The following is a 21,246-nucleotide window of genomic DNA, read 5'->3' as shown; positions in this document are numbered from 1 at the left end:
AGTATCTAATACCCTTCATCACTGGATGATTTTGTACAATGCATTGCTACTATGTACCGTTGTATGTTGTTTTCACGGCGGCATATCTAATATCAGACGAGTGCAACGCAAGCAGTGGTGACAAATAGCGATGTCGCCAGAATTCGTCAGATGCGTTGATCTAGCCATTACGACTCGCAAATTTCTTCATCTTCAGGTCATATAAAATAAGCCGAGTCAATGACTTGCATCGAGTCATGCGTAATGACTCGAGTACAAGTCGAGTCAATCCAAATATTGACTCGAGTCGAGTCATTTTCCCATATCAAGAAATCGTGACTCCAGTCTGACTCGAGTCGAGTCATGACTCGAGTCATTACAACCCTGCTCTACCCTTCCTTCGCCTGATACATGAATACAATTAGTAATGTGCAATTCCACGTCAAAAAGGTCGTTGATTTGATCAGAAAATGACCATTGCATACTTCCAAACATAGCCGACCAGGTAGAAAAAAAAAATCACCTTTACATTTACATCACAAAATCCAACGTGTTGTTTTGGCTAGAAACCGTGAGTCATTTTAAAAAATTGCCAAGGGACAGTTACTAGAAGTTTCTTTAAAATTTTCGGAACCCCTTATCTATCCACTGCAGCTCATACACTATAAGGCAGGGGTCATCGAAGTTGGTTAAGCAATAGAAATTATTGGGGTACGCGAGAAACTTCCTTTTCCTTGTACTGTAACAATTTTCTATTTCTACCACGACTATTTTACCGTTCATGTGCCAAGCGAGAAAAAGGTTTGAGCTTTGTAAATGCAAGATTCAGTGATTGCTCAACCATCTGTTTACATTGCTGTGCGACGTAATAAATGAGCTGTCGTTTTTCGCCTGAACTCCCTTGTTGTTTGCTTCTTTTGTTGAACAATTTTGGCGCTTATCGCCTTATCAGGTTATTCGCGCCATGATAATGAATGCTGTAATCCTCATTAGTCTGTGCCGTTGTTACTCTTTTCGGACGACTTTCAGACAGTTACGCATCCATTCATTCATCATCTACTTCTCGCGCTTGCATGCGTCATCGTCAGTGTCTGTTGCTTCCGATTTTCGAAGCTCGACTTCACTTGATCAATCTGGCCTTTTCGTACGACGCTGCATACGCAGTGAGGTCAGCTATGAGGAGCCCAGATAAACTTCCAACGCATAGAAACTTGGCGGAGCCGTGACTCGAAACAACAACCATGATGCCGTGACACCTGAACTCCCGTAAATGTAGTGAATTACTCTTTCTCTACACTTTGTCGCTTCGAGTAGAGTTTTTCGTAGCCTGCCGTAGATCACTGATCAGTTGTACCAGAACCACTGTAATCTATTATTATGAAGGCTGATTGATAAGAGCTATTTCGGTCTTCAGTATTCTGCTGGAGTATAAATGAGTAAGATAGAGTTTATGGGACTGCCGATGATAACTGTGAAGCGGACTTTCCGAAAAACTATAATTCTGCATCGTGCCTGAGCAGGTTCACTTTCGTCGCGTCTTCAAGACTATAGGCCTACAACTATAATAACTAGGATATAACCATGTTCACACATGGTATCCCTCATTAGCGCCTAAATGCCGGGAATTCATGTGGCGAAATTCAATTTGTAGCCATATGCAGTAGAGCCTTATTATTCCTTCCAATCCCGCAAAAATAGACTTGACACGCAGTCGTACATTCCCGTTTATATAAAACGAAGGGTACACAGTTGAAAAAGTTTGTGAATCTCTGCTATAAGGTCTGCATTCAATGTAAGCATTCGTCTTGTTGGGTCGAGACTAGGCGCTCCCGCGTAATTTGCTGAGAATCTGGCACTATCCAACACATGATCCTTCGCGGCAATTATCAGAAACGAGGAGGCCATATTAAGCATAACACAGCACTGGAAATAGACGGGATTGATATGTGTACAAAAATATACCGGACAATTGCAATACGCACGCTATTCTTTATAATTAGGAAATGCTTTTATTTACACTGGAAGATGACAATACTCCAAGACACTCCTGTATTAGGTGGAGACGGATTCACATGTCAGGACCTTGTACCTTGTTTTCATGTTTTTTTTCTACTGTAATTTTGTTTGCTTCCGAAGTGAAAAATCTGTCAAATTCAGCTTCCTTGTGTCTTCCATGTTAAGGAAGCCAAGACACAGTGTAGCAGTGTATTATCAGTTGCATTGTGAAATAAATGTCATGCGTAGGCTACTATACAGTTGTGATACGCAATAAAAAATGTTATATCTTCTTACTCGCATTTAGTAGAACAAAATTATAGGTGTATGAATCTAATCTTGAAACGAATGAGACATCATAGGCTTCCATTATATTATTAAATAAATTTTCAGAGTATTATTAATTATTTACTTATCTCTCCTTCCCACTCATTCCTTCACTCAGAGGTGAGAGAAAAGCTCCGATACACTCCAGAAGTGCTATATATATAGGCTATACAGTACATTTTGATCAGCACTGATGGACGTCAACTGCTACGTGAGAATGAGGACACTGTATCCCAAGAAGTGAATGGTTCAAGTAGGTGTCTTTCTGGAATAATCTCAACAGTTCGTTTGAAATTCTAGGTTTACGAAATGCATTTTCAGAGGATCACGTTGCATCGAATTATTGTAGGCCTATTTTATACTTGCGAATGGCAGTGGTTCACAACCTTTTTGGCCTCGCGTACCCGTAAAATTTCCATTATAGGCCTATTTTATACTCGCGAATGGCAGTATGGTTCACAACCTTTTTGGCCTCGCGTACCCGTAAAATTTCCAATCAAATTTTGCGGACCGAGGAACTTTCAAACATCGAAAGTAACCTTAAACTTAATTACGACGAATGTATGCAACTCGCATGTCATAATAGAAATTTTATTTAATGCTGTTTCTGTGATATCACAGAGACAAGTTGGTCTTCAATAATACTGTAGTACAAGCACGAGCAATCACTGTGGTAATATCAGATCTTACTCACTATTGAAACCGTCTGTAGACGACGATACCGATCGATCTGGAAGAAATATTGTTCCAATGGCTGAGGGGATTCAACTACAACCTGTAAAGGGCGGCGGAATTTCCCGAGAAGTGGATGGGCCCGGTGAGGAACTTTTTGAAGTAATCGCAACTGTTTGGATGAAATGCTACGATTACGAAATGAATTCTCCATATCGCATTCTATCGAATTATTGTTCATCTGTGGTAGATTTTACGCTCGCAAAATTATATTGATTGTTTAAAGAATAAACATGAGTTACAACCGTGGAACATATCATTCATATTTCAAACAGGAAAAGCAACTCTCAAAGATCATGACGCCAGTGTGACTCTGCAAAATAGTTACGTTAGCATCCCTGCGAGAGATCAGCATGGTAGGTGTTGGCCATTCCTACTAATAGTTACATTAAACACAATTTAGTGTCTACGAAATGGGTTGGCAATTATTTTTCCCATGGGGGCCAAACGAAAAGCAGAAAATACGTTGTGGGCCGAGTCAAAAATAAAAATTTTAACTATATATTCTGTAACGTATTAATTTTATTTCTAAATAAAAAGCCGCTAGTTTAATGCTGCGCAGTGGCTGTATTGATAATATAAAATGAGAATATGATGGTCAATTACCGAAAAAAATTATATTCATTCGCCGTTTTAATTCAAAACAATGTTAACCACAGACACTGTTAACCACAGACACGTTTTTCTATAAAGATATTAAAATGTATTAGGGATACTACAAAGCTTGTCTTGGTCGTTGCCTCCCGAGCATTGTGCAACTTGGTGAAACTATGTGTTTTTTGTCATAAGACCGACTTAAATTATACTCTTTATACTCCTTAAACACGGCTAACTTCTCGGAACAAACTACTAAAAAGACGGATATACCTCTGATTTCAGTAAACTATAATATTTTGTCCTACAAATCTTATTGTAATTGGCCTTCAGCCTTCATCTTTATTTTTGTGACATGCCCGTCAATCCTTTATGGGTGAGGATGACTCAATCACGGGCACCTACTGACTTGTTTTACGAATTAGAAATTTGGAAACGTGTCACGTAACAATTTGAAGCACAGACAGTGTAATGCATAATGTTACAATGACAACAAAGATGGTTGGAGACTACATGGAACAGTGACTGCTTGTGACTTCAAATGTTACGGTATACTTTGCTACATTGACTATATTTTGAATCGAGATTACGCATGCGACACACGTAGGCTGCGTAATCGCTGCAGATAAACAAACGCGCTTTAAAGTAAACGAATTTCCGGCTCAGTTTATACACTCTATGGATGTAGTGCAAGCATGAACATGAACATGAAAAAGTAGATTTTATATTTTGAATTCCAAGCAACTTTTCGCGGACCACGCAGAATCTCTCCGAGGGCCACACATTGCCCAGGTCTGGTCTACACTGAATTATGACGTTATTTTAATCCCATCCACACCATTTAACGTTACTCAAATAAATTTGCAACATATATCTGCAAGGCAGATTAACTCATTTTCTGAAACCTCATTTTCTTAAACCTAATACTCAATTCATAATTATAAGGAGTGGATTATTGTTTCGGCTGAGTACTTTGATCAAGGGTGGGCAATTATTTTCCCCCGTGGGCCAAATGTGAAGCAGTAACTATCAGTGTTGGGATCAAGTCACTACCTTCGAGTCACGAGTCATTTCGAGTCATTGCACATTTTGACTCGAGTCAAGTCAAGTCAATCAATTTTCAAAGGTGACTCGAGTCAAGTCAAGTCACTCGATTTTTGGAAGTGACTCGAGTCAAGTCGAGTCAAGTCAAGTCAAGTCACGAGTCAAGTCACATTTCAAGTCAAGCTGCCTTTTCTAAGTATGTATGAGGCATGATTACGTTATTGCAATTTGCTAGTTGTCTGAAATACAGTTTGAGTGGTCATTGATTCCGAACCGATGAACGAACATCGAGTTAAATATACATACAAGCAGGCGCGGTATCGCTCACATATGCGTAATAGCGTAGCCTCAGTTTATAGTTACCAGCCAAAATATAGAATAGAGAAACGAATTGATAAGATCCAATACATTACCCATTCACCAATAGATATGCCAGGCTATCATTCGAGTCTGCGCCAATGGTTGAGGACTATATAAACTATATTCGACTTCAATTTCAATATAACAAGATATTTGGTTAAGGTAAGAACAGAGAGCAGAAATAGACATTTTGTTAATCTATTACTTTACTACTAGAGTTACGACAACTTGAGCTTCGATCACTTCGTTTGCGGTCGCTTTATTTGTGAGAGAACAATCGAGGCTCGGTGAAACCCACGGTCATTGAATGATTGGTCGCTCTCACGGGTTACACAAGCGTTTCGCGAACAATCCGAACATATCCAAGATACAGTGATTCTTATCGACACCGATTACTTGATGACTTGAAATTGACTCGTGAATTTTGCTCCGAGTCACGAGTCAATCCACATTTCTGATACGCCGAGTCAAGTCAAGTCAAGTCATTTCAGCAAAGTGACTCGAGTCAAGTCAAGTCATGCAAAAATGTGACTCGAGTCTGACTCGAGTCAAGTCATGACTCGAGTCATCCCAACACTGGTAACTATACGGTGGCGGGTCGAGACAAAAGTTTAAACCATAGTGGTTCTCAGCGGGTACGCCGCAGCACACTCGTGCAATTTTATTTCTAAATTGAAATCAGTGAATTACATTGTTAGCACCTGTTTCCCATGAGTGGATGCGTTAATAATAGGCTGCACCCCTAGCTCTGTGTCACTTGGTATAGTAGCCTTGTTGATATACTAACATCGCTAGCAGGTCCGCAACAACTGAGTGTATATACTCAGTGCGTGATTTTTCCCATAATACTGACTCAAATTATATTCCTTAAACACGGAAACGCTCTCGGTACTCGCCATAAACGAAAAAGACCGGTTCACGGCTGAATTCAGTAAACAAATATTTAGTGCTCCAAATCTTGTTGAAATGTCGGCCCTCAGCCGCATCTTTCATTGCTTGACATAACGTCGTTTGTGAGCGAGGATGATCGCTAATCACGTGCACTAATTGCATTATTTTACGAATTAAGATTCGGAAACGGTTTAAAGCAAAGACCTGAAGAAAAACAATATTTGAACTTGAATATATGAAAACAGTGACTTGTAACTTGAATTGTCACAGCATAACTTGCTATATTGGCTATATTTTGAAACTGGACTACTCAAACGACGTACGTAGGTTACGGAATCACGGTACATTAATAAAGTAGATCTCAAAGTAAACACATATCCGGATCAGTTCATACAGTAGCTTTTGTCCACACATTAACATTAATAAATATATTTTATAGTCTAAATTCCCAGGAACTTTTTGCGGGCCTCGATCGCTGATCGTTAGATCGTTGTTTATTCATCCCGCAATGCTATCTCGGTCTCGTAAATCGCATAATTAAGCAAGAGCAAATACATTAACAGTTTGAGTGACTCGCGACAATGTGGCATTAGGAATCACTGAACAGCCTAGCCAATACAGCCACATCAGGATGTTTTTTGCTGTATTTGTATTTCTCTTTAATATGATAAATTTTACTTGTTTTGTGGTAAATCTACCCTAGGGTTGCCATACGTCCGGAATTTCACTGCTCAAACTGCGTCCGGGAGGAAATTCTAAAATATACCTAAATTTCCGGAATTTGAAGGTTTGAGGTTTGAGGCTGTAAACCTCCGGATGTGCCCCATTTAGGCATCATCCTCCACCATCTCTACCGCTAACTATGATCTTGTGGGAAGAGAGAGGATCAAAATTTTATATATACATTCTAATAATATATTCATATTACAAATATATTAAAACCCGAAGCTTTTCGAGCCAACACTCTTCAGGGGTAATCGTAGGCATAAAGAAAATTTCAAAAACTTGCATATAACTACATTGCATACAGCCAATTGTGACGTCATCGAAACAAAACAACATCAAGTGCGGACAAACCGCGAGCGCAGCTATAGTAGCCAATTTTTAGCTGAACAAACGTTCCTTCTGCAGGCATAAGCGTGGTTGATGAATCTTAATGAATGTTGATTCCAGCGCCGACAAGTGGAAAAGTGTGCGGCCTCTACCCAAAATTGTGAATCTGTCGTCACTATAGTTTTTGGCGCAAGTAGCATGCTCAGCTAAATGCCTGCCAATGGCAGAGTTCATTGCCACAGTCTGATTGTGTTCCAACACCCTTAGGTCAGTTTCAGTTTCAGCAGCCTGTTCCTGGGAATAACGCGCGTTACATGTTGTTTGATACGTTCCTGCAAGCGCTGAGTTGTCCTTTCTACGTACCGACAATCACAGTGGCACTTAAATTCGTGAACTATATTGATTTGTTGAGAAGCGGGAAGAACATCTTTGCGCGTTGCAGGAAGTAGTTGTTTGGTGGTAAATATGTAGTTATATGCAAATTTTTGAAATTCTCTTTATTCCGACGATTACCCCTGAAGAGTGCCTGAAGAGGCTCGGAAAGCTTCGGGTTTTAATATATTTGTAATATGAATATATTAAACTACTTCTTCTTGACAAACTGAAAATAGCGAAAAGTAAGTAAGTAGTTCACAAAATATTACGAAGTAGAAGTAGCGAAAAAAAGTTCTACTTGAGTAAGTACCAGAAGTATAGGAAAACTACTTGAGTACTTCGAAAAAGTAGAAGTACTTCGTTACTGACCACCTCTGGTCACCATTTAGTTTCCCTGAAGCTCGCAAAGTTTAGAGCACATAAAATCTCTAGTATCAAGATCAACGCTTATTTGAAGTACCAGAAATGCTTTTTCAACTCATAAATACTATTCATTGGAATAACCCATTCTCAATTGCAATCAATACCGTTTTAACACCCTGGATCAGTCAATGTCAAGTAGCAGAGAAATATTCGAACACTGAGCTGCTGAGGAATGCAACTGATGTCTCCGTGGATGAGATTTTGGGAATGGCGACTTTGCAATCAGTAAAAACTTCCAATCAAGGCAGAGAGACATCAGTATGCCCTTCATAACTGGGATAGATTACGTGAAATCTAAATTGGTCCAACAAAAATACTTCTAGATATGAGTATCACTTGAGAAATAAATTTAGCCGTATTTTTCATGCTTGTCATGATGTCAAAATTTGGTTGAAATGAGGTCAAAATATTCCGTTTTTTAGGCGTAAAAAAATCGCTCCCGTAATTAGCCAGGGCACCACGTCAAGATTTGAGCTAGGCGCTGTATCGGGTCATATCTAGCATTGCATGTACAAGGATAGACTACATCAAAACTGAGTACCTCTACCGCATGCAGAGACTTGATGATTATCGCGATATGGTACTTTTCTAACAAATGCAGAGGTTTGAGGATCGACCCATCTGTACGGAATCATCTTCTTGATTGGTACACGGATTTCCACGTTTATTCGCTATAATCCCTGAAAAAAGCGCTTAACCCAAAGAGGGGCCCCTGGACGACCGCCCCCCTCGCCCACCCCAAAAGCCACCACTGCTAACAGGGCATACACTCTCCTGCCCCAGTATAGAGCATACTACTAACATTAAAAATCTATTCTCCATAAGCGGTTCACTATAAAGAAAGCAACGATTTAATTTCTGTAATTAGTTTATCCGGCGAAATTTATGTGTACATAGGGCAGTGGTCGGGAACCTTTTTTGTCCGAAGAGCCATATTGACGCTATATTTTCCTTTTGAACTCCCAAAGAGCCATACATGTCTGTCAACTATTACGTCACAATTGAAAAGTCGTGACGTCATGGTAGCGCAAATTCGAAAGCACTACTTGGGATTCGTCGTTTGTACCGTATTTTTTCTGTAAAAACTCGTACTAATCATGCTGGTTGCCTTTATTTGAGTAAGAACTATACAAAACTTGAGTTACATAGATCTTTTGCAAGTTATCTATTTTTAATTGTATTGCACTGAGAGGCATATCATATTTTTCGAAGCTTAAGACAAGTACCTTTTAGATTTCCAACAGACGTAAACAACAGTAAAAGTATTAATCTACTTTTTAAACAGTTTTACCCACATGTCTACACTAGATTTTGAACATTTTTACTGCCAAAATCACGCAGCTTGCCTATTTATTGTTCGAAAATAAAGTGTAAATGGAGAGGTAAGGCATAGGTGAGGCACAGCCGGGCGATGCCTTACCTGTGATAGCGCAATTCATCGCAAATATAATTTAATAACCGATATTAATCGAATGTAATTGTCGCATTGATTCCGATTCGACTTCTCAATTCTCGGCGATAACATAACGTTGCGTCACACGCCTACATTTTAACAGCGACTACAAAGCTACGTTATCAAGAAAGTGGATAGCTATGGCGTTTTTTATAATTTGAAGTTGTAATTGTGAATGTCACTTCAATGCCACAATGTGTATTTGAAAACTGCATTGTGATATAGGTGCCGCCACATATCCTACTCTCGTTGATGAATCAACGTATCGTGCAATCCAAGATTTCGTGGCGGGTACATCGAATTCGGGAGTGATATTGGTCGCTGGCGCGACAGCAACTTAAATTTAAGGATTTTGAAATGGGGGTCCGAGCCCCTAATCCCGAGTATACCTTCCCGAATATACCACTGTATTAAACTCTCACAAAGACATGTTTATACTGCCACAAGAATAAGTATACTGATCGTGCTGAAGATTTAATAACAAGTTGCTGCCATATAGATGAATTGAGCACAAAAATAAAAATTTCGCAAAGAGCCATATCTTATGCCCAAAAGAGCCATATATGGCTCGCGAGCCATAGGTTCCCGACCACTGACATAGGGGAACAATTGATTTGGCCTCGTTCATTTTTATCTCTTTTACCCATGACATAAGCTACCTACGTTATCTGTATATGAACTCCATATCGTCCAGAAGTGGTCAGTAACGAAGTACTTCTACTTTTTGAAGTACTTGAAGTAGATTTTGCCTACTCAAACTACTTTTTAAGTAGATATGATTTGACTACTTCTACTTCTACTTGACAGTTTTCAGTTTTGTAGGCAAAAATAAGCGTAGAATGCCTACTTACTTACTTACTTGTGAACCACCACTCCTACTTCTACTTGAGTAGAAATTCCGGCGTTACTTCTACTTCTACTTGAGTAGCGACGGTGACTACTTTGACCACCTCTGATATCGTCATACTATATGACTAACTTACACAGTCGAGCTTTATTGATCTGCTATACACAATCTCCCGAATCTTTGGTTCATTATTAGTCTGTTCGTCGCGGGAATCTTGATGTATGGCTATATATATACCTACAGGCCCATGTATGTATGTAGCAGCTAATTTTATCTTTATTAAGTGAGAGCATGAATCGCGTTGAATCTTTGGGTCACTCCGGTCTTGAAGACTTCGGTCATATCGGGTCTCCCAGTCTACCGTGTAATATAGGTAAATATTTAGGTAAATAAAAAAGTAATGATATCATTATTGGACGTGTATGTTTGTGAACATTGTCCATACTGTAGGGTTACCATGTTTTGGAAAACTGAAAAGGGGACACTTTGACAAAATTTTAAAAGTTGAAAATTCGGAGGGAAATCCTGAAAAAATGGTAAATCTTTTCACCTCGTGGTCGGTTGACTAAAAAAACGAGGTCAACTTTCCGGCTCAGATCCCGATACTTCGGTGCTGATTTACGACATCTCAGTCGAATTTGGCCGTAAAGACCAAAGCTCTCAAATTTAGAGGACAAAATCTCAAAAAAGAGGACAAAAGGGCGTCCTCTGAGGACACTTTCAAAATAGTCAAAAAAGGGGACAAATCCTCTTAAAAAAGGACGTATGGTAACTCTACCATACTGTATTTCATGGTTTGACGAATATAAGAATTCTGTCTCTCTCTCTCTCTCTCTCTCTCTCTCCTTACGACGTGTACGCGCGCCTTTAATTGGGAATTAAAGGGACTCGGCCCTTATCTGCCCAGCACTTGTCCATTGATTCCCACAATCGTACGCAGATGGAAAACGCACTCGTACCTTTTCTCCAGCACAATTCCATAAATATGAATGGCTTACATATTGCGAGGATAAATACGACCTGTATTGCTTTACTGTCATTTATTCGACCCCACCGCCACCATAAGCAGTGACTCATGTTGGATAAAACCAGGTATCACGATCTGAAGCATTTGTCAGAGCATCTGGAAGCACATCAAATTTCCCAAGTGCACGGATAATTAGCCACCGTAAACCCTTATTCAAATCCAAATTTTTTGACTGCAATAACGCCGCTTTCACTGGTTGGAATTGAGCCAAATTTGCTAGGCATCGTTTCTATAAACAACCTAACAATTTCATGGGATGCACAGAAAACTTTGAAGATATTTTTATTTATATTATATATTATATATAATAAATCCGAAATTTTCTTCTCTTGGAGCAATGCGGCTACTGATTGGAATTGAACCAAATTTGGCGTGCAGGTTCCAGTGAACTTTGAATTTTTTTTATTTTGAACATCATATGTGCACTGCACATCGATGGTGCAGTTAAATAAAAATTATGAAAATCGTGAAAGCTTGCCCATGCTCAATAAAGGTTACTCCTTACCTAATTGCCGATCCAATAAGCTAGTAAATCGAATCAGAATGCACTCCCTCATGTGATTGATGCAATTAAATTAATTGAGTCTCATGAATTGTACTTTCGTGGCCACGATGAGATTAAAGATGAGACACGAAGATTCTCTCGAAGGGAGTAGGTTTATATTTTATTGATTATATGAATTTATAAGGACAGAATTATACTTGAAAATCTATACACCGAGGCAGCAGTCAAAGAGTGCACTCAACGGCACCGCTCACGCCACACCGCAGCAAAGGCGATGTTCGGACTCATCACCATCATCACCTCACATTTTCATGTTCGAATACAACATTGTATCGCCATTTTGACCAAACAATTTCGCGCACTGGTTAATCTTGGCCCCATTACCCGATTTTGTGACCAGCCCCCACTGATAGTAACAACGAATTTTAATCGCTATTGAAGCCAATCAGTAGACAACCATTACGACCAATTTGGAAGAAATATTGTTCTAGTAGCTGAAGTGGGTCAACTACAACATGAGCAGGACGACGGCATATCCCGAGAAGTGGACGGATCAAGTAAGCAACTTTATGCAGCAGGCCTACCTGTTTGGTTGAAATGCTAGGATAGTGGTTCTCAACCTTTTCGACCTCGCGGCACCCTATCAAATGGAATAGGAGTTTGCGACACCCTTCAGCACTTCGAGTACCCTGACTGGAGAGTAGCGTATTGTAGTACATCAGCTGTAACACAAATAGGTCGCGGGTTCGGATTCGCCCATGGACGACTCCAGAACCCTATTCCTGAGTGTTGGAGGTTTGTCAACAAATTTCAATATTCTGCGACGATATACGGGCATTAATATTGGCATACTACCCTACAACTATATAGGCTACTTTTTATATGATATATTCATATACGACTATTTATAAATAAAGTGAATATCGTCATATGATCGCATAGTGCGATGAACGCGTTACATATGATTAATTTTAAACAGACAAATATACAGACGGAGAAAATTTAGGAGAATGAAACATTGAACCTTGATGAGCTTCTTGGAGGTACAGAACTTCAATATACAATTGAATAGTAAATTCATATTGAAATGAACCCGAATATTTTCGGCTGACACTCGCCAGGGGTAATCGTCAGCAACTAGTATCATCGCAACGTAAAATGCCATATAGTGTAATTGTATTTTCGGAAAATAGAGGGTGATGCTACACTTGCTTTTGAACATGTTCTCCAGACAAAAAAACTGAAACTAATTAGAACTCTACGTAATGATACTGCGAATTGAACGAGAAATACCAATACTACTTCAGAAAAGCGAGAAATGTATTTCATGTCTTTTGTCGAGACAGTTTTAACGGTGGTCTGCTAAAACAGGTCGAACGCTTAAAAAAGGCAGAGCCCACCACTTTTTCAGATTTGGGCACGCCATGGGCTGCTAGATTACGATATTGTGAAACGGTAGTTTCAAACGTTATGATGGGCCATGTTTAATGTGATGAAATATGTCATATGGGCGACAATGAGGTGAGAAGGGAACCACGCAACCTGCTACCTAAATAATATTCACTTTCGTGAAAACATATTTGTACCTCCATATCTACTTTGCGTGAAGCGCGACGGAAATTCATGGTTTGGCTTCGTTACTAACCACCTCTGATTATACGTCCTATCTATGAAATTTTAAATGCACGAGTGTGTGGCAACGTGGAATGATGTAGTATTGCGCTCCAGAGTTCCCCAAACTTTTTTGACCTACCGCCCCCTGGCCAACGAATAAAGTGCCAGCGCCCCCGACCTCCACCCCCACCACGCCTGCATTTATTACAGCTAATAATGAGACGGATGAAACTGGTGTATTATTATCCTCATCCTTGTCATACTGGGATTGAGTTTTGATAAGAACAATCTCATTCTAACATCTCCAGTCTCCACGTCCCGTACTGTCAAGTCGGTCTCTGATGTGAGTCAGAAACTTGATCACGGCACTGAAAACACGTTTTATCAATATGAGCTGGGAAGGGCAACGACTCCAGTGAGAGTATTTCCATTTCATTTACTTGTGTCCGAGACGATTGCTTGGAGATATTGAACTTCATTTCATGTTCGTACACTTTACAGAATGATTTGATTATCCGGTAGGGAATTTGTAATTGGAATATATCTTGGAATCAAATCAACATATCTTCGTGCAGTATTCTGAGATGGTTGATTTATGTTTCTCCATCAAAATCGGGTATTCGAGCTGGACAGGTATAGCTAATGGAAACTTGAGAATTGGAACAGTCCACGTGCCGCAAAATTTCGGTGAAATATCACGGGCTTATCACTGAATCCGGACAGTGTCATATTCACCTTTATCAGGTTTCATCATTTCCAAGAACAGAAATATTCTACTCATAAATTTTGGAAAATATGCCAGTCAAGTAGAAGCGATATCGTTTCTCGCAACCAGAACTCCGTGTCGCAGGCCACGGTCACACCACAGCGGAAAAACCACGATCGTTTGAAACAGAGATTAAAATCACGCAAGACAGTTTCTCTTAAATAGCCATCACACCTTGCAGTAAGCAATAATTGCTCAAATACTTTGCAGTTCTCACAGGCATCACTGCACACAATGGACAACGCTTTCTAGAGATTCTACCGACTGCTAAATTAACCCATTGATGGGCAGGATAAGCATTGTTATGTAGCAATGCAGTTTTCCGGTACAGTTGAATGAATAGACGGACGATCTTAAATAACCTTGTCTGAATCGATTTTGCATTTTTACTGCGTATTTAGCTGCTTTATTTATCAATCGTTTCCACACTACGCAGCAGTTGCCTTCTAAACCTACACCAACCCATTTGCTTTCAGCGCTCCCCTATACCGCCCAGTTTTATATCGAGCGCCCCTAATCGCCCATTTAATGACCAGCTCCCCCTTCACGCTCGCGAACGCCCCCAGGGTGGCGCTGGGCCCATTTTGGGAACCACTGCATACGAACAATGAATACTGCGTTGTCGCCCAAAATGCACCCTAGCCAAGTAGGCCTACCTAATAATGACATGCAGAGAATGACAATAGTTAGGGCATTGGGCGAATTGTTTGATGAGAATTATCAGAATGTTACTGGAAGGAGAGCAGTTACAGCAAGAGCAATCCATCACTATAGACTCCATCCTGACGCTATATCGCACACGCAATGAAATCGAACAACAATGTTATATATTTTTGCATTCCAGGGTTTTTGTTGAATGAAAACAACACTGGTGTTGATCATTTGGGAGCGTCGGCGTTTGCGGACGCAATCGCGGAAAGTCTCCATTACGTCGAGACTCCTATTACAATCGGTCTCTACGGGAGATGGGGAAGCGGAAAGTCATTTCTCCTAAGGCATATAGAAAGTAAGAATATCTTTTCATATCAACATACATTCGATGGAACACTGTAGGCTGTTTTCACTACCACGGGGTAAGGACCGTAAATGCCGCACCCCAAACCCCCCAATTGGGGGGGGGGCGAGGTCGATTGGGGAGCGGCAGTTACGGTCCTGGGTATCTTCCACTAAAAACTCTGCAGTCTACCAACGCATATTACTATTTTAGTTTTGTATTAGATATCCTCAGACGATTTGAAAGACAACAAGAAATGAATGAAGAGAAAAGGAGAGACAAGTTGAAGCAAGAATTTCAATTAAAACATGTACTTCAGGCTGTGTGTTGGGGAGGCGTGATTATATTCATTTTTCTCGCGCTGCTCGTGACTCTGTTGCTTGCTGTAAATCCGAGCTACACCAGCGAAAAGGCTCCAAACGGGACTGTCAATGCAACCACCGATAGTCCAGAGGATAAAAATCGAATGATCCCGCCTCGATGGAGGATTGCCGGAATTGTTTTGTTGCCGATTGAGCTTGTGTTGGTCATTTTCGTGGGTTGTTTCGGTAAGCGTTGGTTTTCACCGGACTATTATGGCAGGTGTTCGTTGTTAACATACGGGACTTTCACCAAACTTCTTATACGTGACACTAACAATCACATCGTTGAAAATCAAGTTCAATCTCCAGCGAAACGGCTTCAACACATCAAGCCTTGCGACATGCGGATTGCAATGGCGGCATCCGAAGCTCATATTTTCCCACGAAAATATATATTTGTGAAATTCAAAGCTTGGGAATACGCTGGAAGCGATACCTTATGGGCGGCAATAATCACCAAGATTGCTGACGCGGTAGAACAGGAATTTGGGTTGTTTACGGCACGACTGTTCCGAATTCTGAAGGTAAGCTGTGATTAAAGGTGAGGTCGACTATGAAGTATACTTCTTCTTTGTCTCCTGTAGACTGTCAAATAGATTTTCTCTATTTCCCCAGCAAGCTTAATAGTTGGAAGTCCCGGTCAATACTTACTTGTTACGTCCGACATTTTGTCAATGTTGAATTATGTTTGCATCAGTTAAATCCCGATTCGTTACATGACTTTTGCGAGCTTGATAGTTTGTCACGGCGATGAAATCATTTCTATATTTCAAATTTAGCTAACCGCAGTCACTGATGTTCGCTCGTGATGAGAGTCAGTCGATAAGCTTCAGGTGGAATAATTTAGCAACGGTAATACATTTTTTGTTGCAGAAGCCTATAGTTGTAGTTTTGTAGAACATCGCGGAAATACTTTAAATTTGAATTGAGGAGCACAGATAACCATTTTGACGATCACCATATATGGTTGAGTTCGGCCATTTCAATCATAGGTGTATTACTCCATTTCATTGTCGTAATTTATACAAAATACTTTTGCAATCGAGAAAATTATCTGAATTAAATTTTGCAGCATATTTGTGAAAACCAATTAGTTTTACAACATTGGTAAGCCTCTGTTATATTTGTTATATTGGCGATTGATTTGCCGAAATACTACCGTTCAGGCACAAGAGAAATATAACAACGAATTACCATTCACACAAAGTATGGTATACGACAAACGTGATGACTACAGAAGAGTCATCATCAATAAGAAATATTCAACTTGTTTGGCACAGGATTACGCATTAGCTGTAAAAGAATAACAACGTAAAAGAATGTGTAGCCTGATATTATGGGTTCATTTATTGCAGCGTCTTACAATGGAGTCGTTCAAATGATCCCTTACTATATATCACCGTTTCATCATAGATCTGTTCAATACTAGCGTCATGGCATGGATAAATTAGGACTCTAAATCCAAATTGGATCTTCAATATTTGTGTATATGGTTTCAATATGGTCGTGATGCAGTAAATATCCTTCTTGGGGATATGTCCGCGCAGCTTACATGCTTGATGGTAAAATATATTGAAATAAGCATAGGTGAGGGTTAAGTAGTGAAGAGAAAGCAAATGATGTCTGCCTGATAAGTTCTGCGCATTCCAGGAGTGCTGCGTACCAGACAGCAACAATATTTCAGCTTACAATAATTATTTGGCATCGTTGTGGCTGTGACATATTTGATTATATTATTCAAGATTGAAGAAATAGAGTCAAGTATCTGTCGCGAGGATGCTCGGTCAATATACCTTGAATTGCCCGGGAGATCGGAGGAGGAAGTTATGGATATGATGTGCGAATATGGAGCCGTGAAACAATGTCTACTGTCTACTAAAGGGAATTCCGAACCAACAAATTCGGTTTGGCAAATTGAATTCTGCAGCGATGGCGAATGCAGTAGTGCGAAAGAATGCCTAAAAATAGAAGGCGTCGATTTCTGGACAGAATCGGATAACCAGATGACAGAAACCGGGGCGTACCAAAGGGGCGTACCATCGGGGCGTACCATCGGGGTGGATTCACCGGAAAACGGGGCGGACCAACCAATCAACCTCAACCAATTGTCATCGTCAACTAGAGGGCGGTCCTGCACTCGATTCTGTAGCCACTTTTTGAAATATCCCACCAAAGTCTTATGTCTTCCACGCTTAATATGGTGGATACTTATATTCCTGTGTGCTATAGTGATCCCAGTGATCGTTGTTGTCATAGCGGGGAATATATTCAAGGTAAGGACTATGCAATGTGCTCATAGGCCTATATACTAGTAAAATTACAGGGGTGACTGTTGTCGGTATAGTCGTAAGACCGGAATGCATTATATGGTCGATTGGTAGTGTTTAGCACCACCTTGAAGTAGACTCAATTAAAACCTGACTTGGCTGGCAATCGACATTGTTCACAATATCGAATAACCTGAATAGAGACCTATAGCTATATACAATAATCTACAGCATTTCATGCAATAAGCAAGCAGTATTGAAAGAGATATTCAAATTCAGTACCACTAATCATCTTCTATGAGATAACTTACAAACAGTGAAATAATATATAGGTTCTAGGTGGATGGTAGTTAACCGTGCTGACAGTTAGTCGCTTTCTTCAAGGCTTATCCGATGTGCTGTTATATATATTTTAGGCCTACCCGGACATTCCGCCGCTCGGAAAAATATTGTTTTGGCTGCCTGCAGGAGCAGCAACGACTTCTATTATAACGAAATTTACTTGGGCCATGTGTCACTCTCAGAGAAAACGAATTAACGCCGCGCTGGATGGAACCAATAATAAGATGGTGGACAAACTAGGATTTATGAGCAAAGTAAAAAACGAGGTGACTATGACTATTTAGATTTAACATACTGATCTTGCAAGAGCGACTGAACACATACTTCTAATGTGGACTAGATTAGTGCTCTTCAAAGTTGTAGCTCTGACTCATGTATATCTGTCAGGTCAAGCTACATAAACTGCATGTGTCAACTAAAAAAAGGTAACCAGTTTCGTCCGTCTCTCAAATTGTTTAATATATCGGAGTGGTCCCTTTCATCTGGCTGACAAATATCGGTCAATTGCAGAGGCTGATGAATATTGAAACTAGGTCGACAAAATCACGAGTTTCACTCGCTGATTTCAAGCGCAATGTTTTATCATGCGCATGCGCATGCATAAGGATGGTGTGAACGCGAGGTTCACGTTCGCGTTCTGTGTGTGAACCTCGGAAATTTAGAAGGTTCACGTTCACAAACGAACCTTGGTAGGTTCTGTACTGTGAACCGTTTTCATATATATGACAATTTTCATGACATTGTAGCATCTTTGGTTGAAATTCTTTGCATTTCAACTTCGGACCACTCTATGCATGGCGCTGGCGGCATAAAATATCAACACTAAACAGGCATGCACCTTGACAATCTCAAAAAGTTACTTGCTTTGTTACAAACGTTTGTTCGAAATATTCAGCTCTCCGTTTGAGAATATTTAGTGACTATCTGCTGTGAGCTTGACCCGCAATCACGCAATATCAAGAGCGAAATACACCACATGTATAGATAATCAGGGAATGATACTTAATCAACCAATCTATGAAATAGATATCGTTGTCTGATGCACAAAATGTAGCAGGCGTACGGGGTCAATCTTGAATTCATATGTTAATTGTATCATAAAAACCAAATCCGTGCGATTGGGGTGTTTGCTACTGCTGTATAACTTGTTAATGGGGTAATATCGGTAGCAAGTATAGAAACCCCAAACCCGTTTTACACTCTGCTCAATAACAGCGTAGCAATACTCAGACGATGAATACATTGTCCGGTCTGGCCTAGACCGCTAAGGCGTAAGCTTGTATTCCCTTGCAATTCCTCGTCAATATTGATTTTATGGGATTATTATATCATTTGATTGCCCCAGTTGACGATCTAAACATCAATCTGTACTTCAGCATTGTGGTATTATGTGGCCGGAGTCGTCGCGGGCACGTGTACATTAATATAGGCTATCACTTCACTGAAAGGTAGGGTTGGAATTAGTAATATGACGTCACGTGACGTCACGAGGTTCACGTTCGCGTTCACACAGAACCTTTCAAAAAGGTTCGCGTTCACACGAACCTGAACCTTTCAAAGGTTCACATCATCCCTAGCATGCACGTCTGTGTACCCTTCTGCACTGTTGCACACCATACAGATTTTCATACACGCTGGGGTACACCGTGCACACCGCTTGAAGAGTACTGGCCTAGATTACAAACAACTTCTCTTTTCTATTCCAGATCGAAGTCGTTTCGAAACTTATCCACTGTGCCAGATTCACTCATCAAAGAGATTACAAAATAGTAATAACTATAGACGATCTGGATCGAATTCCGTTGAAGCAGGTACACATGTCTATAAAAATAACGAGAGTCATTCTACATTATTCGAAACAGCCAAGGGAAAGAGCAGATTTGTTATTTGTTATTCGTCATTACCAGGACCGTAACAGCACTTCGTCAGCCCTCCCAACACGTTGGTCTTGGGCCCCCATAGGGTGATAAACCGAACTTATTGGGGGCTTCGCCCCCAGACCCCCTTTACATATCCGCTGCTTGTCATCTACGTTCGAGGGGGGGGGGCGTTTAGTGAGCCGTGTATTCTCGCCTAGACCCGCGAAGTGCGAAAAATTTATATAATTCATGAGTGAATCGGTCAATATGATCGGGAATTGCATACATATTGCTATCAATTTTTATCCTCCCTCTGCTCACGTAATCAGATTTACAGGTAGAGCTGAGTGAGGTGTGTTCGAAAAAAGGTAGGACCCCTCAATAATAATTTAACATCTTCGGGCGTATACCCGTTGACAGGAACGAAACAGCACTTCGTCAGGAATCGCAGATCGTGAATCGCATATATATTGCTATCAATTTCTTGTTCTCTCTGTTCACGTAATCAGATTTACCGGTAGAGCTGAGTGAGGTGTTATGGAAACTGTAGGGCCCATTGGTATGACTCCGTAACATGATGTTATTTCGTGACCTCCTGTCTGCTATATCCAAAATATAGAGTCGCCCAAACGTATAGGCTACTAAACGAAAAGACGCGCACGATTTCAAATTGGTATTTCTTCACTCGCATATAAATTTTCACTGCGGGATGGTATTTGTCTTGCGAGGTTCAGATTACCAAGACAGGAACATTCGGCGCCAGTCATTTAGGCGCCTAATTAAACCTCTATGTATTTTGTATATATAACGAAGTTTTCGTTCAGCATATGGCAGTCCTTTTCGGCCAAGGTTTTCTCGCTGTCGATCGTTCTGGCACACTTCTTGGATCAATCAAACAGGTTTATTAATATTTTCATCGTTTCAAAACATCACAAGACTGCGATACAATGAAAAAGATAGGAAGTTGTCGGAACAACTTGGAGTAGCCTTTAAGATCAGACACCCACCTTAGCCTAGGCGAAGTAAATAAGTCGCATGTTACATAGCCTAAATCTTTATATGTATTGGTGCATCATGGCCTGGTAATGGCTAACGCCGAAATGCCCATTTCTATAAATCTTGCGTATTTTTTCATAGGAGAAGAGTACCCCAAAATCAAGCATGTGGCAACTTGAAATCGAAAAATTGCGAAAAATTGTTGAAAAAGTTGCATAAATTTTCAAAAAACACTAATAATTTATGCTAATTCACGAAATAATTTTGGGCCGCCTTCGACCCCCCCCCCCAATTGGGGGTTTGGGGTGCGGCAGTTACGGCCCTGGTCATGACTCTCTTTCATTTTCATACAAAATTAACATGAACACCATATTAAATGTATAGGCCTATATGTATTCATTTACCCACTGCTACTTTTATAACCAGGATGAAGAGTTGAAA

At 40.3% G+C, this 21,246-nt stretch overlaps 1 protein-coding gene across 4 annotated transcripts in view; it reads left to right on the top strand.

Moving 5' to 3' along the window:
* The first annotated feature begins 2,426 nt into the window (after positions 1-2,426).
* LOC145440479 (kinase D-interacting substrate of 220 kDa B-like) overlaps positions 2,427-21,246 on the top strand; it is a 31,251-nt gene continuing 12,431 nt past the window's right edge. For 2 of the 4 annotated variants that reach the window (XM_080318096.1, XM_080318093.1), the window contains exons 1-9: positions 2,427-2,554; positions 3,014-3,118; positions 3,309-3,389; positions 12,097-12,162; positions 14,830-14,991; positions 15,204-15,865; positions 17,084-17,614; positions 18,025-18,216; positions 19,657-19,761. In XM_080318096.1, the coding sequence (XP_080174222.1) occupies positions 3,052-3,118; positions 3,309-3,389; positions 12,097-12,162; positions 14,830-14,991; positions 15,204-15,865; positions 17,084-17,614; positions 18,025-18,216; positions 19,657-19,761 (1,866 nt within the window). In that variant the 5' untranslated portion in view covers positions 2,427-2,554; positions 3,014-3,051. The remainder of the gene's footprint in view (positions 2,555-3,013; positions 3,119-3,308; positions 3,390-12,096; positions 12,163-14,829; positions 14,992-15,203; positions 15,866-17,083; positions 17,615-18,024; positions 18,217-19,656; positions 19,762-21,246) is intronic. The other 2 variants (XM_080318094.1, XM_080318095.1) reach the window with 2 other exon arrangements.

The sequence above is a fragment of the Botryllus schlosseri genome, chromosome 6 (genome assembly GCF_051294905.1).
Source record: "Botryllus schlosseri isolate E-star chromosome 6, Bs_hap1, whole genome shotgun sequence".
Classification (NCBI taxonomy): Eukaryota; Metazoa; Chordata; class Ascidiacea; order Stolidobranchia; family Styelidae; genus Botryllus; species Botryllus schlosseri.
The sequence above is the reverse complement of the archived record's forward strand: the minus strand, read 5'-3'. Positions and strand labels throughout refer to the sequence as shown.